General features: G+C 40.6%; 1 protein-coding gene across 4 annotated transcripts in view; it reads right to left on the bottom strand.

The window, feature by feature from the left end:
• slc10a7 (solute carrier family 10 member 7) overlaps positions 1–26,102 on the bottom strand; it is a 272,017-nt gene that overhangs the window by 64,464 nt on the left and 181,451 nt on the right. For 2 of the 4 annotated variants that reach the window (XM_072569113.1, XM_072569205.1), the window contains one exon: positions 11,982–12,065. The exons of the other annotated variants lie outside the window; for them this stretch is intronic. In XM_072569113.1, coding sequence (XP_072425214.1) covers positions 11,982–12,065 — 84 coding nt within the window. The remainder of the gene's footprint in view (positions 1–11,981; positions 12,066–26,102) is intronic. 4 annotated transcript variants of the gene reach the window in all.

Here is a 26,102-nt window from a genome sequence, read left to right as displayed (position 1 = left end):
TAAAAATCACACAGCACTAGGTTATCGTCCAAGAGGTTTATTTGGAAGTACTAGCTCATTAGTGATTCATTCGTTAGCTAGTACTTCCAAATAAACCTTTTGGACTTTAACATGGTGTTGTGTGATTTTTAACTTTGTCCACCCCAGTCCAATACTGGCTCCTCCACATCATCCTCTGGTGATTATAGTTTCACTAAGTTCCTTGTTTTATTCCACCTCCTGATTTACAGTTATTACTGGGATGGTTGTGCATCCTCTATTGTGAAAACAAAAACAATGTATTTCTTGATTTCATTTCCATTTTCCTTATTATTAACTTCCTATTCTTACTCTCAAGAGGACTAATATGTACCTGTAGAAGCTCCTGCTATCTGTTCTTATATTTTAGCTGGATTCTTTCTCCTGATTAACTGTCATTCTCTATATTCTGAGTAGTCATCTTACCTGCTATTCTTCTTTGTGAAATATATGCTTTTCACTTCAGTTTGATGTTGTCCTTAACATTTTTAATTAATCAAAAGTGGTGGGTCATTGCTTGGAATTTTTCTTTACATATTCTGAGTACTCTAATCCCTAAACTATCTGTGACTTCTTTAGATCTGTCTCCCAGCTTAGCATCTCAATGCACTTCAGCTAGCTCAGCTTTTATGCCCACATAGCTGCCCTAACTTTAATTTAAAATAATTTGAGACCTACTCTTCTCCCTTTCAAACTGGACCCAATCCTTGTCATCTGCAGTTACATTTCTATAATGGCTATTGGATCATATTCATTTCCTGCATTTGTGCTATCAATCTGATTACTTTGTTCTGAATACCAAGTACATTCAAATACATAGCCTTTAATTTTGTCTTTTTGATATCTTTGTGACATCAATCCTTGGCTAATGGTGTAATTTTAAGTCTATTCCCTCTGTCCCTTCCTATTATTCCCAGGCCTTCATTTCCCATATCATTATTTTATGTTTTCTTATAGATATATACTCTCATCTTGAGTCTACCCATTGATTTGCATCATCCAAGCTTAATCCATCTGAGGAAGGGTCACTGGACCCAAAATGTAAACTGATTTCTCTCCACAGATGCTGCCAGACCTGCTGAGCTTTTCCAGCAATTTCTGTTTTTGTTGTTAATCCATCATAGTTTAAAACCCTCTCTACATCCCTAGTTATGAGTTTTTCTTGAACACTAGTCCAGCACAGTTCAGGAACAGACTGGGAGAAAAGAGAGGACTGCAGATGCTGGAGATCAGAGTCAAAAAGTGTGGTGCTAGAAAAACACAGCCAGTCAGGCAGCATCCGAGGAGCAGGAGGGTTAATGTTTTAAACATAAGCGCTTCATCAGAAATTCTTGTGGACTGTAACCACTGGACCTCCCCCTCCCACTACAATTTCTTCCCAGATTTAGAGCAAGTATGCCAAATCCTAGCCGCATGCTGACAACAGAAGAATTTGGACTCCCACTCCTTGCTGCAGCGAACAGTTCCACTCCCGTCTCACTATAATGTTGCCTACTACCACTACATTCCTTTTGCTCCCTTGCAAGATACCACAGTTAGCTCATCCACCTTGCAGCTATCACTCATATCCAACAAGCTGGAAGAAATTTCAAAACTGCTGGATAATTGTAAAAGCTAGGATCCTAATCTCCTCTAAATTCTTCTTTGTCACTTATAGGCATACCTAGCTACCCCTGGCCACTAGCCAAATCAGATGACCCTATCCTAATGGATCTAACTGCATCCTAGTGTAAACTGTCTCCATGGCTTCTCCCCCCTTGCTGATATACTGCAGTATCTGAAGCTGAGCTTCCGGTCACCAATTCGGAGTTAAACAACCTGCAGTCACAGATATTTACTGCTGTAGTGGGTCACACTGGAATCCCACATTCTGCAGTATCAGCATGTCAGATGACCTGCCGCCTTTATCGCACGTTCATTAATTAACCATTTTAACTCTTCTCGGCATTTCCTCACATGAAAACTTGAGGAAGGTTGTACTCAGTGGTGGCTGTGGTCAGTAAGGTCTATTAGTGATTGGCAAATTCTCCCAAAGCAGATGCAAATGAAGGCATAGTAGCTGCTGGGAACAACTGGAACTACTGTTCCCTTTCCCTCCATTCATGCTGCTTTTCATTCATAGCATGCATAAAGCAGTATCTGCAGACATTGTGCTTCCCACTAGTGATGATTGATATGTGACATCTTCATCTGGTCTGGCCTATATTTGACTCTAGACCCACAATAGTGTGACTGACTCTTAACTGCCCTTTGAATGACCAAGTAAGACACTCAGTTCAACGACAATTTGGGATGGGCAATATATGGTCTAACTAGTGATACCCAAACTGCATTAAATAATACATTTTAAAAACCTGCCTGACTATGGGCCAGAAGAATGCAGTCATCAGTGAAGAGAATTCTCAGAAAGGGAATTGTCTTTCTTACTGTGTCTTTGAGTGAGTCTGAAGCTGCCTGAGTTTGAAAGGACCTCCAAAAGAAGCATACAAACTCCCTTGCAAGGTTTTTCTTTTGCATGCTTTTGTTCGGTGCTGCTATAAAGCTGTGTTATAGCACCAGCACAACCTAATGCCTAAAGAAATAATTTAATTGTAATCATGGCCTTTTCAGCTCTTTTTAAGCTGTTGAAGGCTGCCTCATGACTGGTTCTTGCTTAGCCCTGTTACAAATGTTTGGTCACTCCAACACTCCTGCTCCAGTATTCCTAACTTGGAGATTTGCAGGAGAAGCAACTGATTCCCATTAATGGAAACTATCCAGAGTTACATCTTAAAGTCAACTGTCTAACACTTCCTCCACCATGAACTGCTGCAGCAGATGGTCTGCGATTTATACTGCCCGGTTGTGAATTTACTTTCTCAGGGCCTGCTGCTTGTCAGTTGGAAGAAGGTGCGATATCTATGTTGATAGAAGTTGGACCTTGTTGTTGCAGAATCACTCACAAAGAGACTTTCACTTTGATGTAAATACTGTAGATGTACTTATAAGGTCTTCAAATTTCCACACACTGGAATCCTGCTGCATGTGAAGGGGTTCAATTTTGCAGGTTCTGCAAAATCTTCATTGCAAATGTTCAGTTGCCACCATGTTATGTTTTCCATCATGCACAAACACTTAAAACACAAGAGAAGGATGGGTAACTCAATCAGAGGAGTTCTTTAATTTGAAAAGATGAAACTATATACATCTGGGAGATTAATTGGCACTTCAATTCTCTAAAACTGCTCCTACATTCTGCCAAATGATCATGTGAGCACATAAAGTTAATGCAACTTGACAAACAGCTGCAGCAAGCCATTAAGACCACAAAATGCAAGACGATTTGAGTTCCGAAATATGGGTGTCTTACTGCAGCTATACAGGGCTTGGTGAGACCACATCTGGAGTAGTGTGTGCAGATTTGGTCTCCCAACCTAATAAAGGAAATACTTGCCATGGACAGACTGCAGCAGAGACTTACTGGGCTAAAAGGGGAATAGCAGGACTTATGAGAAGAGCTTTGTTCAACTGGGCCTTTATTCACTAGAGTTTAGAAGGATAAAAGGGAATCTGATTGAAATATATACAATTCTAACAGGGATAGACGGACAAGTTGCTGGGTGGATGTTTTCCGAGGTTGGAGAATTTAGAACCAAGGTTCTATAGTCTCAGGATATTTCCGATTGATTTGAGAAAATATTTCTTCACTCAAAGGATAGTGAACCTTTGGAATTCTTTACACAGAGGAGGCAAAGTCACAGGATATATTCAATAAAGGACCGAATACGTTTTAGACTTTAAAGGCATCAAGTGGTAAGGGGAGGAAGTGGGAACGTGGCTTTGAAATAAAGGATCAGCTGAGGACACATTGAATTGCACAACAGGCTTGAACAGCCAAATGTCCTGCTCCTCTTAGTTTCTTTGTTTCTACACTTGTCCAAAATGTTGATACATCAAAGCTTTAGATATTAACCCTGAAAGATGTACCACAACAATCAGCAACCACAAATGTATTGCTACATTTAACTTAGTCTTCCTTCAACTAAAGTTGATGTCAAAATCTTATATAAAATAGACAGTACAGAAACAGGCTATTTCAAACATCTAGTCTATTTCATTACTAAGTATCAATCTATTATAACTGTGCATATCAACTTACAAACTAGAGGCAGCAATAAACCATAGGACCCCTTAAACCTGCTGTGCCATTCAACATGTACATAGCTGACTTGAATGTAAAGCAATGCATAATCAGAGAGATCACTGGTTCGTGCCAGTGAATTAAGATAGATTCCAGAATTAACTAATGCTGTGAAATAAAACTAACATCATCAGGAGGCACCATTAATTTGTATAAATCATTTACAAACTATCTAAGAGGAAACATTTGCTGAGCTTAAGCTACATTATGGTATTCTCTAAGTAGGACCAATGAATGTGGCGAACTCCATTACTGGTTAAGGACAAAATAATCACAGCTATGCCCACAGGCCTTTTATGTAGATTTTGCCGCTATAGTTCTTAAATTGTTCTGTTGCTTTGTCAGTAACACCATTAGCACATTGCTTATTAAATGGTTCCACTCAAACATTGATCATTACTTAGTTCAACTCCAGAATATGTGCAGAACTTAGAGTAGAGTTTTCTCTGGCTTTCCAAAAGTATCCAGACAGTACGGCAAGTTGTCATTTTTAGTTTTTCATGAAGTACACAAACATCCATTTACAGGTATAAGTCAACCCCATTACTTTTGGCCTTAGAAAAACTGAATCCTTATATACCTCGTGTAAAAGTTGACTTTTACTTCTCAGGGATCAAACTGCTTTGTGGTTATTAATTACTTACTGACAATTACTGTGCTTCATTCATTCACGTAAAGGTACGCGCAAGAACTGAAGAATTGTCTCCCATCAATTTCAGCAACCCAACCAGTTGGTAAGATCATTGATTTATAATGATGCCTTCCAGATAGAATCACAAGTACACACTTTAAAATGAAAGCTGTAGCATTCACTAAGCAACCTAACGACCATGCAGCAGCAAGAGAGTTTAAGCTTTGTGAGAAAATGTTTAGAGAACTGAGCAAGGTATCCAATAAACTAGAAAGGATATTGAAGTACAAATGCATAACCAAAGGAAGTCTGAGCAAGTGGCCTCACCTGGGGTATAAAATGGCAGAATGAGTTAATGATCATAAGGATTAGATTCCCTACAGTATGGAAATAGGCTCTGCGTCCCAACAAGTGCACACTGACCTTCTGAAGAGTAACCCACCCAGACCCATTCCCCTACCCTATGTTTATCCCTGACTAATGCACCTAACAGTATGGGCAATTTAGCATGGCCAATTCACCTGACCTGCACATCTTTGGATTGTGGGAGGAAACTGGAGCACCCGGACACAGGGAGAATGTGCATACTCCACACAGTCACCTGGAGGCGGTAATCGAACCCGGGTCCTTGGCAGTGAGGCAGCAGTGCTAACCACTAAGCCCATGTGCGGCCCCATAAAGGGAGAATATTATCATTTCCAGAAGCATCAGAGTCTGTGCTCTCAGACAACAAAGATAGTATTTCAGGATTCAAGACTGGTGTTGCATGTGCCCAGGATTCACGAAAAGGTACGAGTTAATCTTTGATTGGAAAACAAAAATGTTACATCAACTGCCACCTGACTGCACCGATACAATCATCAAATTCCACTATTTTATCATCAGACATTACAAAGTAAGATGGTGCCATAGTGGTATTGTCACTGGAGTAGTAATCCTAATTTCCAGGCTAATGCTCTGGAAACAAAGGATCAAACTCCACTGCAGAAGCCTCTGGAATTTGAATTCAGTTAATTATTCAGCCTATAAAGCTGGTATCAGTGACGGTGACCATGAAACTATCAATTCATCAATGTTGGTTCAATAAAATCCTTCAGGAAAGGAAATCTGTCATCTTTAACTGGTCTGGCAGTTAATTCCAGAGCTACAGCGAAGTTATCGAATTTTGACTGCCTTTTGAGATGGCCAAGAAAGTCACTGAGTTCAAGAGCATTTAGGGATTGGCAACAAATCCTGGCTGTCACTTCCTATGAAAGGATAAAAAGGCCAGGGTAGGGGCAGAAGACATTGAGAGAATGCATACCAATTGATTGCATTGGAAATATGGATGAAACACTAATAAACGTTGCCTTACCAGCAAACAAGATCACTACCAATACTGGTGAAAGGAAACATTGTTATGGCGAGCCACATGATTTACAGTGGTTCCATAATGTATGGTGGTGATACAAAATTAAACCCAATGGTATATTAAAGTTAAAACAAAAGAAATTTCAGGAAGATGTCATTGTTGATGTTTACAAGAATGGATGAAGGTGGTTGTAAGAAATGGATCAAGGACATGTGGAACTTGACACCAGATGGACGACACAGTGAAAAATGTTTGCTCATAAGGACAGGCTCAGATATCATCTTGTTCATGATGTAGTTTAGGCTGTCAGATCCACAAGCATTATGGTACCTATTCCATGTGTTGTCATGTGTTTTGTCTGATAAATATTGTTCAACCCTTGGACACATGCATAAATAATCCTTTCAAGGATAGTATCTAAAGGATGTGGAACAATTGTACCTAAACTGGTAATAAGATTTCAACAAGAGCAGACATAGGTAAGCATGCTTACTATTGATATTGTGTCAATTGATCATAGACACATGGAATAAGCATGATCTCAATACTGTCAAGAAAATTTCTAAAATATGTATTGGCGAATGTACTTGATAGTAGGGAGAATCATTACTTGTGGAATGCTGATGTTAAGTAACTTTACCAATGATGATAGTAAATAATCTATGATGGCGACTAAGACTCGTTTGATGTTGTTATACAACCAGGCTATTTGTACGAATTGTTTCTTGGTTCAGATGGTGGGTAGAGTGATTTTGAAGGATTTCAACATGAAGGGTTCTAACAATTTGTTTGGATATATATACTGTGGTGAATATATATAATTTGTAATGTAGTAAAATAAATAAATGTTAACTAATATTAATTATTTATTTTTTCTTTACTTTAGTCCATTGTGATGGAGATATTTGGGCCCAAAGTCAAGCAGACATCATCCCTCAAAAATTAACTGTGTAAAAGTCACACCCACATAGGTTTCATGCCTAAAAATAGTTGTAATTTTACATACATGAACAATTTCCCAAGGCACGTTATACATTGGTTAATAGGATACAGTGCTGACAATAACCATAATTGTGGTATCAGATTTACGTTTTACTTATTCATATTTGTGAAAGCAGATTAATATCCAAAATAAATGGGCGGCATGGTTCAATTCCCGCCCCAGGCGACTCACTGTGGAGTTTGCACATTCTCCCTGTGTCTGCATGGGCTTCCTCTGGGTGCTCCGGTTTCCTCCCACAGTCCAAAAATGTGCAGGTTAGGTGAATTGGCTATGCTAAATTGCCCGAAGCGGTAGGTGAAGGGGTGAAATGTAGGGGAATGGGTCTGGGTGGGTTGCGCTTCGGCAGGTGAGTGTGGACTTGTTGGGCCGAAGGGCCTGTTTCCACACTGTAAGTAATCTAAAAACCCAACTTCATTTTAGTTGACATGGAATATTCTTTTGTTTCACTCAGCAAACACAAGTTCAAATAATTAAATGCATGTAATTTACTGTATAAGAAGTCTGAATCAAAAGACATGAATTATTCAGTTTTGTGGAATACATGGGACAAGGGAAAAATAGTTATTATGGTTCATTACATTTCAGCAATGATGGGAAGACATAGTTTTGTCTGAATTGGCTTTGGTTATAAAATAATGTTAGTGTGTCTATGTTTAAAATGTTCCAACTAAAACATATTCTTTCATTGCAAGACATCCAAATTTGTATACATCACTGCACTACAGCTAAAGGAATCATGCATTTCAGATCTGATGAACTAATGGTTAATTCAACTGCAATATTTAGCTTTTGGAATTACACATTTATTGGTCAGAAGATGTGATTGTTGAAATAAAGATTTATCTGTTAAACTGGATGCCTAATTTACTAATTATGAACAAATCAAAACATTTGATTTAGTTAGTAACTGTAATGATCTGTGCCAGAAACCAAAATAATCAAATTTACTTCATGACTCCAAATGAACAAATTACCAAGATTTTATTGATTTCAAAACAAATGAAAGATTTAACAAACAAATGATACCAATAAAAAAAACAAATTTTACTTTAAATAGTCCATACAACATGGATACGTCTTAGACGACTACAAGCTCCTATAAACCCATCAGAGACATATGGGAGTATGTAGCTGTGCAGTTTAGCAATATGCTTTCTTAATTATTCATGCAGGGTAGGGCAGGAGTCCAAAAACAGCTGTGACCTCCGAATCACACAGGCACTGGTTACCATCTGGGTCACAGCAGTCCTGATGGGGGAGCTTAACAGAGTTCTTTTTCAACCAACCAAAATGTAGCATTCCAAACAATGTTTCAACTATATCTGAGAAAAACATCAGCATCTGAGTCATTCACACAGCCTTCTAGGTTTCAGAATATTTTAGCCAGCTTACAAAGAGCGTCCAGGAGCTTCTGTCAACTACTCTGCCAAAAACAGATCTTCTCCACACAATAATTCCTCTTTCTGTCTCTGTTTTCTCTTTGTGCCTGCACCTGTGTTGATTGCCTTTTTCCTTCCAGTTCTCCTAACTCCTTACATTTGTAGCTTCTCGGTGTCTGGCCACATGACTTTTGTCTTAACCTGTTTGCTATTAATATTGACTTTCAGGTCACGAGTAAGCAAATTGCATGGACCAGTATTTCTTATTATACAAGAAACTTATAATAATCAATTTACAATTGGTGTCAATTCTTAAAATGCCCTTTCAAACATGGCGAAAAACAATTCACTTCCATAGAAAGTACAAATTTTCCTTTCATACCAGTTCCAATTCGCAGAGAAAAAATTCGCAGAGAAGTTGACAGGTAAGCAAACAATTTTTTTTTAAGTTCATAAATCCTCATCAGCAAAGTGCAGAAAATGACCAATCAGATCATACAAAATTTGCTTTTTCTGTAACTCCACTTCCCTGGCTGAAAAAAGTACAGTTAAAAAGTAATAATTCTACAAAGGAGAAACAAACAAAATTCTAAACTGCATATTTATTCTGATTTCTGGAATTTTCCTTTAAGCTATTGGAAACACCTGCAAAGTATTTTATTGCAGGCATACTGAAATCTGAGCATCAACTGAAAATGTATTGTAGGATTTTGAATTGTTTTTGTCATTTACGCCTTTGGTCGATAGACTTTCAGACTTTGTAAGCCATGTTCAAGAAAAGAATCTGACTTCCAGTGCCTGAACTGTTTCTGATATTCTCAGCAGGTCTGGCAGCATCTGTAAGGTGAGAAAAGAGCTCACGTTTTGAGTCTAACTGACCCTTGTCAAAGCTTTGACAAAGGATCAGTTAGACTCGAAACGTCAGCCCTTTTCTCTCCTTACAGATGCTGCCAGGCCTGCTGAGATTTTCCAGCATTTTCTCTTTCGGTTTCAGATTCCAGCATCCGCAGTAATTTGCTTTTATCCAGTGTTTCTGATATTATTGTCATATTGCCACTAACATCAGACCATTGGTTAAGAGTGTGGTGCTGGAAAAGCACAGCAGATCAAGCAGCATCCAAGGAGCGGGAGAATCAACCTTTCGGGCATATGCCCTTCATCAGGAATGAGGTTTGCAAGCCAAGTAAATCGGGAGATAAATAGGAGGGGGATGGGGCTGGGGGTAAGGTAGCTGAGAATACAATAAGTAGATGAAGGTTGGGGTAATGGTGATAGGTTGGACAGGAGGGTGGAGTGGATAGATGGGAAGGAAGATGGACAGGTAGGACAGGTCATGAGGGCAGTGCCAAGTTAGAAGGTTGGTTCTGGGATAAAGTGAGGGGAGGGGAAATGAGGAAACTGGTGAAATCCACATTCATCCTGTGTGGTTGGAGGGTCCCAAGGTGGAAGATGAGGCGATCTTCCTCCTGGCGTCGGTGGTTAGGATTTGGTGATGGAGGAAGCCCAGGACCTGCATGTCCTTGATGGAGTGGGACGGGGAGTTAAAGTGTTCAGCCTGGGGGCAGTGTGGTTGTTTTGTGTGTGTCTCCTAGAGATGTTCTCTAAAGTATTCTGCAAGTAGGCGTCCTGTCTCCCCAGTGTAGAGTAGACCGCATTGGGAGCAACGGACACAGTAAATGACATGTGCAAAAGTGCTCGTAAATCTATGATGGATGTGGAAGACTCCTTTGGGGCCTTGGACGGGGGGGGAGGGGGGAGGTGTGGGTGCATGGACGCACGTTTTGCAATTCTTGCGGTGTCAGGGGAAGGTGCAGGGAATGGAGGGTGGTTTGGTGGGGAGTGTGAACCTGATAAGAGAGTCACGGGGGAATAGTCTTTACGGAATGCAGATAAGGGTGGGGAGGGAAATATATCTCTGGTGGTGGGGTTCTGTTGTAGGTGGTGGAAATGCTGGATAGTGATACCATGTATACAGACGTTGGTGGGGGGGAAGGTGAGGACCAGGGTGGTTCTGTCCTTGTTGCAGTTGGAGGGGTGGGGTTCGAGGGCAGCGATGCGGGAATTTGATACTGTCCCATCCCCTTAATCCAGGAACTCCCCACCTATGTACCAGACACCACCCATGCCCTCCACCTCCTCCATGACTTTAGTTTTTCTAGCTCCAATGCCTCACCTTCACCATCGTCATGCACTCCCTATACACCTCTAACGGCCATGACAAGGCCTCCAAGCCCTCCATTTCCTCCTCTCCTGGCGTCTCCACCAGTACCCTTCCATTGACATTCTCATTCATTTGACCGAACTGGTCCTCACCCTTAATTTCTCCTTTGAATCGTCCCACTTCCTTAAGACCAAAGGGGTATGAATGGGAGCTGCATGGGCCCCAGCTATGTGTGTCACTTTGTCGGGTACGTGGAACAGTCCATCTTCCACAGTTACTCATAAAAGTATTTTTCATCAGAAATAAAGTCACCTTAACAACATTCTAAATGCCAGTGCAGCAAGTTTAATATTTTTCTTTAAAAAACAACCGAAGTAAAAGCATGCACCCTAAGCTCTCCAGGGTTCACAAGAGATTTACCAAGGTGTTGCCAGGTATGGAAGGTTTGAGTTATAAAGAAAGGCTGGATAGGCTGGGATTTCTTTCACTGGAGCCTAAGAGGCTGAGAGATGTCCTTATAAAAATTCATAAAATAATGAGGGATATAGTAAGAGTTAATGGTAGTTGTCTTTTCCCTAGGATGAGATTTTCACGATGATGGGGCACGTTTTTAACATGAGAGGAGAAAGATTAAAAAAAACACAAAGTGGCAAATTTTGCGTGTCATGACCTTCTTGAGGGTGGGTGTGGGCACAATTACAATGTTTAAAAGGCATTTGGATAAGTATATAAATAGGAAAGGTTTGGACAGATATGGGCCAGGAGCAGGCAGATGGGATTAATTTAGTTTGGGATTATGTTTGGACTGAAAGGTCTGCTTCCACACTGTATGACTGTGACTTTATTTGACCACATAAATTTTTTTTAATGTACAGCAGAAAATTTAAATTATACTTAAAATGTAAATATATGCACAGATTACTTTTAAAAGTTAAAACAGCTTTCTTAATTTAAAATCTTTTATAATTTAGTACATAATAATTTATGGATTACCATAGTCTGAAATACTATTACTCAGTGCTGTTACATGGGTAGCTAGGTTTCCTTGTGTTCTAACTGCCTTATTTAACATTTTCGGAACAAAATACATGCTGTTTCTTCTTTAATATGTGGTTTATTTTCTGCTTGATCTGCCTACACTTCACATTTTAAGTTCACAGAAACTTCTAATATCATCAGAGAAATTGTCATACAACTTCTGAAAGTTGTCATACAACTTCTGTCATACAACTAATGAAATACCAGTAACTGTGCTTACCTGTCCTAAAATGAGTGGGATTACTACAGTCATAAACAACTGAGAGAAAATTGAACTGAATGGCACTGATGACGAAGATCCTAGCTGCAAAAGCAGAAACAAAATAAAATGAAAGGTGAATTACAAAACATGTTCTACCTTTAATGTTCATACCATATTCAAATAAAAAGTAAAATAACTTGACAGCCAGTGCATTTTGATAAAGGTGATTTGCTTGACATTATTCATTAATACAGTATACGTACAGAACACATTCACTTAAAAGTTATAGCAATAAACAAGAAACACTATAAAAACATGAAAGTACAGGTAGTTCTCCTATAACGCGCATTTATTAAATGTGATTTGTCTGTAAAGTGGTTTGTGAATTGTCGACCTTGTTTTTATAAAGTGAACTCCCGTTCACTGTTACACGACTCTCATCCCCTATACAAGGTGTCATTATACGCGGAGAACTGGATTCTGCGTTAACACCACCTGCTCAGTTGGCTCGTGCATTTTCTTCTGAAGAGTTTCGTGAAAGGTATTGTGAAATGCTTATGCTAGTGGACTTGGAAAAGCATTGTGAGAATGTCTCTACCACCTGAGGACAAGAAGCTGCTAGCAATCTGTTAATTTAAAAACTTAAAAAGAGTTGAGATAAGAGTGAAATTTCACTGGAATTGACTAACAGTAAAAGGACAGTGTTGAGGAACAGTTTAAAACCTGGCTTTGTTGTTTGTATTAAGAGCTTACTTCCTCTCTTTTTGTTTAAAAAATATATTTAGCTGATAAAGAACATCTGGAGACTCATGTGAATCTGTCAGTGACTAATCACTACAGTAATCAACTGCAAAAAAATGCCAGTAAAGGGGCTTGGAGATGGTCAGTCAACTGCTCAGGGTGGTGAGAGTCAGGAAACTCTGAATACAGTGTGTGTGGGAGAGAAAGGTGGGTGGCACACTGTTACTTTTGGTGCATGTGTGGAGATGTCCTGAGGGGATGTGTAGGCTGTGCAGAAGAAATTCAGGGTTAGTCAGGGTCAGATGTTAGGAAGGATGAGAGTGAGTTGGGAAGATGTTGCAAGAAATGGTGGGTACAATCGCAGAGATAGAGTGAATGAGACATATCAATGAAATGATGGTGGCAGAGTGGAGAAGGTCATTGATCATCTTCTTACATTCTGTGCATTCCTTCAGATGGTTGAGATTGTACTATCCTGGATGGTAACCCTGGTCCAGGTTGGCATTATTCCAAATAGATTGGCATCCTCTTTTGGCCTGGGAGAAAAGGATGTCCTTTTTCTGCATCACCTGATCCCCATCAGCAGCATTTCCATGTCACTACCCACTAAGACAGGCACCAAGTTTCCATTGTCTGCCACATCCAGGGCCAATGTTAGGAACCATGCAGGGCAGCTCCGGAATGACAGCTCTTGTCTGGGTGCACAATATCTTTTTAAAGATAGTACTGCGGGGGATCCAAGATGGCGGCACCCAGCAAGTCTGAGTCTACAGTGCTCCTCCCAAGACTTGGGCAAAGTGGGCCACCCACAACCACCACACTCACCAAATCATTTAAAATAGCTGTTTAATTTAATTAGTTGCTTAGTATTAAATTTAAACAATCTAATCTTTAGTAAAAATGACTAAAGGGAAGGGAGCCCGCTGCTCTCAGCAAGCAGGAACCCCTCCCCCACCCTCTCCAGCTGCAGCAGAGGCGTCCACAGCTGCCTTGGGGGACTTACCTACAGTGGCAAGCCTTGTGCAAATCATCTACAAATTGGATGCAAAGATTGACGCTTTCATTGAAGAATCCAGAAGTCGATGGGATTCACTCTCGGCCGCGCTGCAAAAGCACGACCAAGACATTAAAGAAATCGAGCGCTGAGTCGGAGGGGCAGAGCTAAAGGCCGCGACCTCCAAAACTACAGCGCAATCAGCAGTGGATCAGGTCCGGACTCTCGAACAGCGAGTCCGGACCTTAGAGAATCATATTGACGACCTCAATAATCGAGGTCATCGAAAAAATATTCGTTTGCTGGGCCTTCCCGAATGGGAAGAGGAAGGCCAGCTTACAGCGTTTCTCGAGCAGTGGCTGCCGCAGCTTTTAAACCTGGAAGCTGGATCAGGCCAGGTAAGGGTGGAATGGGCCTACCGGGTCGCAATACGCGGGCCTGGCTCGAACCAGCGCCCTCGCCCGGTCCTGTTCCGGCTGCAGAGCTATAGGGAGAGGCAGATACTCCTAGAAGCCTCTAGAAATCTTGGAAAAGATTCCCAAGCCATGATCTATAAAGGATCCAAGTTCATGCTATTCCAGGACTTTTCCCCAGTTCTGGTCCGAAAGAGGAAGGTATTCGATGAGGAGAAAAAGTGTTTAAGGGACTTAAATATTCAGTACTCCTTACGCTACCCAGCGACGCTACACTTTAACCATGAAAGATCCATGTATAACTTCGGATCGCCAGAAAAGGCTAAGGAATTTTTGGTCTCTCTTAGATAAATTGTAAGAGACAATGGATGTTGGTTTGCCTTTCCCTCACTCCGGTTTATATCCCCCGCCCCCCCCCCCTTTTTCTTTTTTCTTACCTTACTGTTTAATATTATCTTGGGGGGTGGGGAGAGGGATTTATTTATTTGTTCTCTATTTAACGATTTTCTCCCCCCCCCTTGGGGTTGTTTTTTTATTAGTCTATGTATATATGTGTGTGTATATATATATATATATATATATATGTATATATATAAGCCGGGGGGTTTAGTTAATGTTGGTGGGGGAGGTGGTTACCTTATTCTATTTTACCTCTGTCTCGAGGAGCAGGGTTGTTTTCTCTTGCTATTTTGTATTATTGTATTTAATTATTATTTGTTGAGATTGTAATTTTATAGTTATATATGTTTATACATGGTATTAACATTACCAAATATATTCAGGTATGGGTGGGGGGGGGGGGGGGGGGGGGTAGGGTGCTCACTGTTAACTCTAGCTTCGTATTATATCTGAATTCTCCTCATCCTATTGAGGAGCGCCTGGGTCAAGGGTGGGGCATTGGTTGGGAGAGGATACGATGGACCTTTGAAAAGGAAGTGACACCCCCTGGGAACAAGGGGGAAAATCTCCATTTAAATACTTTTTTTTATTATTTAGAAATAGTTTTTTATTATACTGTTGTGAGTGTATTAGAGAGCCTTTATTTTTGTGAATTTTATATGCTCTATGCTCAGGATGTTTTGGATAGGGCTTCCTCTCCCGAGGGATCTCGGATTTGCCTGGAAGATTATGGTTGATCAGTCGGTTAAGTGGTGCACCTGGAATGTTAAGGGGAGTAATTTGCCAGTCAAAAGGAAGAAAATACTATCAAATCTTAAGAAAGAAAGAGTTGATATAGCTCTCCTACAGGAGACACATCTGTTGGACACTTGAAATTACGACACGGTGGATTTGATCAGGCCTTTTTTTCTTCTTTTAGCTCAAAAAGTAGGGGAGTTGTTATTCTTATTCGGAAGAATTTCCCTTTCAAAATCCTAAATCAGATAAAAGACGAATCTGGACAATATATTCTGATTAAAGCCCTTATAAATGGAGAGGAATATGGGATTTTAAATTTGTACTGGCTCCCGGCACACCCCTTTAAATTTATAATGGAAGCCTTTTCAAAATTGATGGCTCTTGGTGCCCGTCATACAATTATAGGGGGAGACTTTAATTGTATTATGGATCCGGAAATAGATAGGATTCCTAAGAGTACTGCAGGAGTACCTCCCAGATCTAGAAAATTGGTGGATCTGAACAAATAATTAGGATTAGTAGATTATATGGAGATGGCTTCATCCACAGGGCAGAGACTTTTCTTTTTACTCCAATCCACATAAATGCCATACTAGAATGGATATGTTTTTGCCCCCTCGATTTTTTTAAATTCCATATCATCCTGTAAAATAGGTAGTATAGCAATTTCCGACCATGCTGCTGTATATATGGAAATCAAGGCGAGGAACAATGGGACATCCCCTCGGCATTGGCGTATGGACCCCTTCCTAATGAAAGACAGTAAATTTGTAAAGTACTTTTCTCAAGAATTTAAAACTTTTTTAGAAATTAATTTAGGTACGGCTAGCAACCCATCAATGATGTGGGAGACCATCAAAGCTTACACGCGAGGTCTGATCATCTCCTACTCAGCGACCCAGAAAAAATTAAAGGGAGAACAACAGCGTCTGCTCGAAGCTCGCTTAAAAGCAGCTGAAACTGCATACACTGATAGACCTTCTATTATTAAATTGCAAAGGATTACAGCCCTTAGGACAGCTCAAAACACTACGCTTATCCAAACGGCTAAGAGGGAAATATTATTTGCAAAACAAAGGTTATACGAATTTGACGACAAACCAGGTAGATACTTAGCATTTCTTGCAAAGAAAAAAAAGGCCCCTCAAACTATCACGTCTATCAAGGAAAGTACGGGTATTTTGACTCATGATCATAAAAAGATTAATGCAATCTTTAGAAAATTTTATTCTGATTTATATAAATCACAGGATTGTGAAGACAGGACTACGAGGATGCAATCATTTTTAAAAAATTTGACCTTTCTGGGCTTAACTCCGGAACAGGTATCAGTCTTAAATGCTCCCCTGTCCAAGAAATACTTGACGCAATCAGGCAACTTCAGAGCAGTAAGGCACCTGGCCCAGATGGTTTTCAAGCTGAATTCTATAAAGAATTTACAGAAATATTGGCTGGTCCACTTATGGACATGTATAACTATGCATATAGTCAGGGCTGTCTCCTGCCTTCGCTGAAAGAGGCAAATATCTCTCTTATCCTTAAAAAAGGAAAGGATCCAGAAGATTGTACATCATACAGAACAATATCCTTGCTAAATGTAGATTTTAAAATCCTTTCTAAAACGTTAGCATTGAGACTAGAAAGGGTACTGCCACATATCATAAAGGAGGATCAGATGGGGTTTATTAAGGGCCGTAGATCATCCAATAATATTAGAAGGGTTTTGAATATGATTCAAGCCTGCCATCAGGGAAAGATACCAGGAGTAGTAGTTCCATTAGACGCGGAAAAGGCATTCGATAGGGTTGAATGGTCATATTTGTTTTACACATTGGAAAGGTTTGGCGTTGGACAGGTGTTTACCAAATGGGTCTCAACATTGTATAGTGATCCCAAAGCAGTTGTGGTTACCAATGGATTAGGTTCGGATAGCTTCAGTGTGGGTAGGGGCTGCCGTCAGGGATGTCCTCTCTCGCCATTGTTATTTACGCTAATAATTGAACCACTAGCAGAAGCTATACGGGCTGATCCTAATATAACGGCCCGGAGGATTGGTACAGGTAAACATAAAATTACCCTGTATGCAGATGATGTTCTTCGATTCCTCAGTAATCCTCTGATGTCCGTACCTCGCTTAATCCAAGTTATTAATACATTTAGCGCATCCTCAGGCTATAAAATTAATTTCTCAAAATCGGAGGCTATGCCAATGGGTGGCCTTGCTATGTTACCCCACTTAGTGGACGGATCCCTTTTTCCCTTTCGTTGGTCCCTGGAGGGTTTCTTATATTTAGGCATTTTTATTACCCCAGTATTTGGTCAGTTATACAAGGCTAATTTTGCGCATTTACTGGAAAGGATAAGGCAGGACCTCCAGCGTTGGGGAAACCTTCCAATTTCCTGGCTGGGTAGAATAGCACTAATTAAAATGGATGTCCTGCCCCGTCTCCTATACCCTATGAGAATGCTTCTGGGGATGCTGCCGAGGATGGTTCTACGTAAATTATATGGCTGGCTGGGTTCCTTTATCTGGAATCATAGATGGCTCCTCATTAAGCTGAAGAAGCTACAGCTTCCACAGGCAAGGGAAGGATTGGAGTTCCCAGATTTTAGGAAATATCAGTTAAGTTCCTTATTAAGTTACATAGCTGATTGGGTCTTGTTTGATCCACAATCAATCTGGCTGGACATCGAAGCTTCTCAAGTAAAATGCCCACTTATTAACCTTTTATTTTCAGACAAGAGGAAAATCATAATGGATCACTGTAAAAACGCTATAATACTAAATACAATTAAAGCTTGGAATATAATGCGGCAAAATGAGGGCAACTCACATAAAACATCCCCCTATGCGCCGATAGTGGGAACAAGGGGATTCCAACCGGGGTTTACAGATACCACTTTTAAATTCTGGAGACCCAGGGGTATCTCATGTCTAGGGGACCTATTTAAAGATGGGGTCCTGATGTCTTTTGAACAGCTGCGTCAGAAATTCGGATTACCTAATGCAGACCTCTATCGATACTTCCAAATTCGAGACTATATACAGAAGATGACTACGTTATTAGATAGTCTTTATAAATCAGATAGAGAATGTAGAGTACTACTACCAATGGGGGCATCCTCCATCAGTACCACTTATCATTTACTACATGATGAAGTATCAGGAGATATGGACAATCTGCTTAAAACATGGGATCAGGAATTGGGACTAGAAATCTCTATAGAAACGTGGAATGACATTTGGGAAAACGCCAGAAGAATCACCATCTGTAACAGAACTCAGGCTATCCAGCTGAAGATACTTCATAGGGCCCATATAGCACCGGATCGACTGGCAAAACATAAGGCAGGGGCATCTCCAATGTGTCCCAAATATAAAATAGAGGTGGGCACTCTTGTACATTGTCTATGGACCTGTCATAAGATCCGTAGATACTGGACTAAAGTAGCAAGTGCCCTGACAGAAATTTTAGGAACGGAAATTAAAGTGGACCCCGTATCTCTCCTTTTGGGCTTTTCGAACTTTCCCTTCCTGGACATGTATGGGAAGAGACTATTTTCTATTCTCTCTTTCAGTGCAAGGAAAAATATTTTGGTGAACTGGGTGGCTGAGGGCCCCCCCCGGACTTTCAAATTGGCACAGATTAATTATGGAATGTATTCCCCTTGACTTCCTGACAAATATGGTGCATCGAAAGACCGAATTATTTTATAAAATATGGCAGCCCTTCTTGAATTATATGAATACAGATATTTCGGCTATCCTAACAAGGGCTTTTATTTAATTGAGATTACGAACCTGGCTGGTCCGGGGCCCCTTGGGAGAGGAATCCCACACGAATACGGGTTTTGTTAACACATTCCGAGCATGTATCTCACTACCCAATTTCTATGTTATCCGCTGTTTTTTTTTTCTCTTTCTCTTATTTGAATAATGTAAGAGACTTAAATATACTCTCTGGTTAGTTGCCGGTTAGATTAGTAGTTAGTTGAGTTTTGTTTATTTTTCTTGGTATTTTTCTTTTGTTAAATTTTGGTTATTATATATTTAAGATTTAATTGTATATCAATGTTTGTACTTGAGAGTTTTGTTTATTTTTGTAAACTTGTAAAAATGTTAAATTTCTAATAAAAATATCTATATAAAAAAAGATAGTACAGCACCACGGATATTGGTTAATTCTGGGATGTCCAGTAAGTGGTGAGTTGTTTTGGAAATGGCACATGGAATGACGGTGCTAGAATGAGAGAGAGGGGCACCAAAGGGTGGGGTAGGTAATAAATTAGGTGGGTTCTGTAAAATAAGGTGATAGATGTCTCCAAGTATTATAAAGTGAAAGCCTTCGAAAAGCTTGACGAAACTGACACTTAGTGAAAGAAATTAAGATTCAGCCCTTGCTCTATCAAGGCAGATTTCATTCTGGGTTCTGACTTGTGCAGTGTTACCATTGCATGGGATCGGAAGATTATCTAGAATGTAGTGTAGCCAGCAGGTATAGATGTCAATCAAGAGTAATCAGTTGAGGATTCTGATGAATTACACTATACAGAACCATACAACAGGTCAGTTATAACATGTTAAAATTTACTTAGACTGTGCTATCGTTTGTGTTAGGCTAAGTACAATAATTATTTTGATTTTTACTGGTATTTTTGGTGGCTTGCTTCTCACCCTGCTTTTCCTGTAGGTCCCATTATTTCTATTGCATGATGTTCTATAATACGGCGTCGCACAGGAATGCAACTACTGCGTTATAGGAGAACTACTTGTATTTATAGAATAGCAGTAAGTTGTGCAATAATCATAATTAATCATTGTCCGATTACTGCCAGACATCAGATAACATTAGAATTGTTACATACGTAAATAGACTGCTGAATCAGACATTCTATATATGCTGTGAACTGCATTTTGTGGAGACTAGAGACACCAAGATCTGTTGCTCTATCACTCATTTAGCACACTGACAGTCACAGTGAGTGATACATAATCATTCATGTTTAGCACTTTTAGCTCATAGCTAGAACAAAAACTTTTATTCCTTAAAACAGTTCTATGTATTCACACACTGAAGTTTTAATGAATTGTACAAGCCTTTGCGGATATTTTGATTAGGTTAAAAAGTATATAGTAATCCACTAAATCTGCTGTGAAAAATATAGCAGATGCATACCTGATCAATTGTTTAACATTACTATTGTTAATTGAGTCCATAAACAAATGTTCTGTTCAGGAATATTGTAACTTTATAGTTATAGTTAGATTTGCACTGCTGGCATTACTCATTTACTTTGTAATGAACTGATAATTACATTGTTATTAAATATCAACACTTATTTAGTACCTGGCACTTAATGGTAAATTTGAATTAATTTTCACCAGAAAATTAGTGGCAGTTTGAATTTTATGAAAATAAATATGTATATTATAATTAGATTTTTATAAACACAATTAAACCCTTATATTTACTGTACTTAAATAAATAAGAAAAACATAACACAATACCAGCAGCCGGCATTAACAATCATACAGAAACCAGTGACTCTTTAAATCTGGCAAAATTTTAAGTGGATTTAATCGCAATGATACTTTTGAAATAATTTCTTCCAAACACCAGAATGATTGCACACTTTTTAGGTTTCTATAATAGAATAGGTCCAATGATCCATTCCTGGGTTAATGTTATTCTGTAACTGGCTAGTAAACACAAACGTATTTCGAATGACTGATAGTCATCCAAATCTATTGGGTCAAATTTCATTTTTGGTCCAAACAAATTAACTTTAGCACAGTTGAAGAAAACAATCTTTACCACAACCAGATCTGTGAAAATACTCCCAGGTTAGATTTTCCTAATGGACTGTTGTGGGGCAGTAGGAGTACGTCTCTACAGTTGGGCCAGAAGGCACGGGTTCAAGACGGACCTGCTCCATGGTGTGTTATAATGTGGCTGAACAGATTGCTGAAAAAGATCTAGATATTCCTAATTGTTTACCTTTGGTTTTATGTAAACTTGCCTTTCTTCGCTAAAATTAGCCTGGGGAGCAGGTAAATTATTTCTCTGTTAGTGAGTACTTTTCAATGATGACACAGAAGTTACTTAAAAAAACAATTATGGTGCCAGCTAATGCGACTATTAGATAAGCTAGATCGCAGTTTGAAATCTTGTTTGACAGGTTTTTTAAAAAAAGAACGTGATCGTTCACTGACACAAGTATGCAATGATACTGATTTGATTTTACCAATGAAACACAAGCTTCTTATTCAAGGTTTGCGTAAAAATTTGTAGCTCAGTTGTTCGCTGAGCTGGGAAGTTTTGCCCCCTATCTAGGTGACATCTTCAGAGTTTTGGAGCCTCCTGTGAAGCACTGCTGTACTGTCTCTTCTGGAATTTATTTGGTTCCATTCCTGCTGCTTTCTGTTGCCGGTTCCAGTTGTTCGTGGTAGTGGCTGGTATATTGGGTCTAGGTCAATGTGTTTGTTGAAGAAGTCCGTGGATGAGTGCCATGTTTCCAGATGCAATATACCAGCCACTACAATGACAACTAGGTGGTTCTGGACAGTATGTTCCTTCACATAACTGAGTCTACAATGAGGGGTGTTAATCGACTGGGAGAAAGTGAGGACTGCAGATACTGGATATAAGAGTCAAAGAGTGTGGTGCTGGAAAAGCAAAGCCAGTCAGGCAGCATCCAAGGAGCAAGGGAATCAACGTTTCGAGCATAAGCTCTTCAGCCGGAATGAATAGGTGGCCCAAGGGGGCTTAGAGATAAATGGGAGGTGGTGGGGCTTGTGGGCTAGGGAGCTGAGGATGCGATAGGTGGATTAAGTTGAGGGGGAAGGTGATAGGTCATTTCCCTTATCCCCACCTTATCCCAGGTCCAACCTTCCAACTCGGCACTGCCCTCTTGACCTGACCTACTTGTCCATCTTCCTTCCCACCTATCCGCTCCACTCTCCTCTCCGACCAATCATCATCAGCCCTGAACTTCATGTACCAATCGCATCCTCAGCCTACTGTGATCAGTCCTTAGTCAAGTCAATGTGGACAGTCATTAGTCACGAACTCTTGTCATAGCAATTCAAGAGCAACATTTGATCTAGGTCCAGAGATCTAATGCAGTCAGTCAGGTGTTTAGATGGTCAGGTTTAAGGACTGGGCTACAGTTACTCTCACAGATCTAATGCTGCTAGTCTATAGATTCACAATAGGTATGTTTGCGAGGTGCACACAGATCAGTCCAATGTTTGATCACTGTCAGTCCTGATGGACAGTCCTTCCAAATCAGTCAAGAGGGTGGATCACACTCAGTTCTTGGGGTCAAGGTGGTTTATTAGCTGCTACTGTTAGAGTAGGGAGTCGATTATTAGGATTGTAAGTAACTTGCTGGAATGCAGAGGGGACGACAATCGCAGTGGGAACTCAATATATATGGACAGGAGACTGGGGACATGTGTGTGCACAAGTGAGTGAGCAAGAAGGAACAGTGCATCAGGTTGGTTGACATGTAACCTATTGGCCTTGGGTCAATAGAGTAATGTTGGGAGACGAAAACCTAATTGAAAGAATTTGGTGGAATGTGAAGAAGCTCGGAATTGACAGTTGTGAGGTTATGCAAATGAAAAGGAGTATGGAGGTATTGGGCAAGAAATTCGCTAGATTACCAAGTTGAGCCTGCAACTCACTCTGCAAAGCACAACCTGTGTTGCCTTTTATCCTTATCCATGTTGTAATTGTGCAACTGAAGTGAAAAATAACTGTCACGACCATTTTGATCTGGTGCATGGCTGGGCTTTATATAAGGTGCCACTGGCAGAAATCTTCGAAGGTTCTGCCGGTGACAAGCAATTTAGTCATTGATGAGTGTAAGAGAGATTAAGTGTGGTGCATAGAAGTTTGGTGAATATGTGAGAGATGAGCAGTGGAGATTGAGAATACCCTCCTGCATGTTGTGTGGCATGGTCACTGTGCTGAATAGGACAGACTTCAAACAGATCTAACAACTTATAACTGGGTATCCATGAGATACTGCAGGTTATCGACAGCAGCAAAACTGGATTCCAAGACAACGTGCAGCCTCACAATCCCTCACTCAATCATTACTATCGATTATCAACTCTGGTTCAATGACAAGTGTTAGAGGGAATGCCAGAAGCAACTCAAGGAATACCTAAAAATGAGATGCCAGCCTGGTGAAACTATCAAACAGGACTACTTACATGTCAAACAACAAAAGCAACAAGAGATACACAGAGCTAAGCAATCCCACCACTGACAGATCAGATCTAAGTTCTGTCGTCCTGCCACATCCATGGTGGTGGACAATTAAACAACTCACTGGAGGATTCTCATACGGTTGAAGCTATCTTCAGCTACAAATGCCAAATGGATGATCCATCTTGGCCTCGTCCAGTGGACCCCAGCATCACAGATGACAGTCATCAGACAAATCGATTAACTCCATGAGAGACAAAAGAAATACAGATGCTGGACCCCAAAGTAGACAAACAAGAGGCTGGAACAACACAGCAAGCCAGGCAGCATTAGGAAGTGGAGAAGTCAAAGTGTCAGATATTAACCCTTCTCCAGCAGAATGCTGAGATAGTGATAGGTGGACACAGGAAGCGGGTATGAGCTGGTTGATCAATGGGAGATGAATCCAGTCAGTAGCTAGAAGGAAGGGTCGGTAGGTGGAATGGAAGGGAGGAGGTGGGGTTGGAAAGAGAACCAGGAGATGGGTGGGAAGGTTATTTGAAATTAGAGAACACAATATTAAGTCATCTGGGCTGTAGGCTGCCCAGGTGGAAGATAAGGTGTTGTTCCTCCAATTTGTGGTCTGATCCACTGCAGCAATGGAGGCCAGGATGGACTTGTTGGAAGGGGAGTGGGAGGGGGAAATCGAACTGGGTGATGACCGGGAAGTCAGGCTGGCCATTTCGGACCAGGCCAAGATGCTCGGCAAAATGATCAACGAGTCTATGCTTAATCTCACTGATCGAGAGAAAACCAAATCAGGAACATCGAATGTAGTAGACTAGGTTGGAAGAGATGAGAGTGAACCTCTGAAAGGACTGTTTGGGGCCCTGGATGGAGGTGAGGGAGGTGGTGTTTGGAAATCTGTTGCATCCCATTCTTTCCAGGGTAAGGTATTGGAGGGTTTAGTGGGGAGTGTGGTGCGAATCAAGGAGTGATAAAGAGAACAGTCTTTGCGGAAGGCAGATGGGTGGAAGGGGAAGATGTTCTGGGTGGTAGGGTCTATTTAGACTTGGTGGAGGTGTTCGAGGATGAGATGTTGGATGTGGAGGCTGGGCAGTGGGGACAAGGGGGACCCTATCTTTATGATGTTTAGGGGGCGGGAGGGGTTTAGGACAGTGGAATGGGGAATGGAGGGCTGTCTGGATGATGAGGGGGACAAGGGAGAAACAGTGTTTGAAATAGGACGCCATCAGGGATGCTTGGGAGTGGAATGTCTCCTTGTCAGAGCAGAAACGGAGAGGTCCAGAAAGGGGAGAGAGGTGTCCTTATCTTTGTTCCCCCTAACCCTACATCTAGTCCTGAAGAAGGGCTAATACCCAAAATGTTGACTTCTCCACCTCCTGATGCTGCTTGGCTTGCTGTGTTTTCCAGCCTCCCGTTTGTCTAATTCGATTGACTCCACCTGATATCAAGAAATGATTGAAAGCAATAGATACTGCAAAGGTTATGGGTCCTGACTACACTACAGTGATAGTACTGAAGACTTGTGCTTCAGAACTTGCTGATCCTCTAATCAAGCTGATCCAGTACAATTTCAACACTGGCATCTGCCAATCATATGTCATACAGCGATACAGCATGGAAATAGACCCTTCCGTCCTACTTTTCCATGCCCACCAGATATCTTAATCTAGCCCAATTTGCAAGTATGTGGCCCATATCCCTCTAAACTCTTCCTTTTAATTACCCATCCAGATACTTTTTAAATAATGTAATTGTACCAGCCTGCACCACTTCCTCTGGCAGCTCACTTTAATCCGCTGTGTGAAAAAGTTGCTTTTTAGATACCTTTTAAATCTTTTTCCTCTTACCTTAAACTCATGCACTCTAGTTTTGGATTCTGCTTCCCTTGGAAAAAGACCTTGGCTGTTCAACCTATCTATGCCCCTCATGATTTTGTAAACTTGTATAAGGTCACGCTCCAGCCTCTGACGGTCCAGAGAAAATAACCTTAGTCTATTCAGCCTCTCCCTTTGGCTCAAACCCTCTACCCCTGGCTAAATCTTTGCAAATCTTTTCTGAACCCTTTCAAGTTTCACAACATCCTATAGCAGGAAGACCAGAATTGAATGCAATATTCCAAAAGTGGCCTAACCAATGTCCTGTACAGCTGCAATAGAACCTCTTAATTCCTACAGAGCGCAGCCAATTACTGCCTTGTTCGATTCTCAATCAGTTAAGTGAGGGAAGAGGTCATCAATAATGCTTTCAAGAAGCAGCTGCTCAGCAATAAACTGTTTACTGATCTTCAATTTGGATTCTGCCAGGGCCATTCAGCTCCTGACCTCATTGCATCCTTGGTTCAAACATGGACAATGGTGGTGAATTCCAGTAGTGAAGGGAGATTGATAGACCTTGATATCAAGGCTGCATTCAACCAAGTGTGGCATCAAGAAGCCCTAACTAAACTGAATTCAATGGGTATTGGGGCAAACTCTCTGTTAGGTGATTTGTGGCATAAGATGAAAAGACTCAGTTACAAGGGTGGATTGGATAGGCAGAGTGTTTTCTCTTTGGAGCAAAGGAAACTGAGGAGTATCTGATTGAGGTATATAAAATTAGGAGAGGTAGATTGTGAGAATCTTTTCTTCAT

The sequence above is a fragment of the Chiloscyllium punctatum genome, chromosome 1 (genome assembly GCF_047496795.1).
Source record: "Chiloscyllium punctatum isolate Juve2018m chromosome 1, sChiPun1.3, whole genome shotgun sequence".
NCBI classification, from domain to species: domain Eukaryota; kingdom Metazoa; phylum Chordata; class Chondrichthyes; order Orectolobiformes; family Hemiscylliidae; genus Chiloscyllium; species Chiloscyllium punctatum.
The sequence above is the reverse complement of the archived record's forward strand: the minus strand, read 5'-3'. Positions and strand labels throughout refer to the sequence as shown.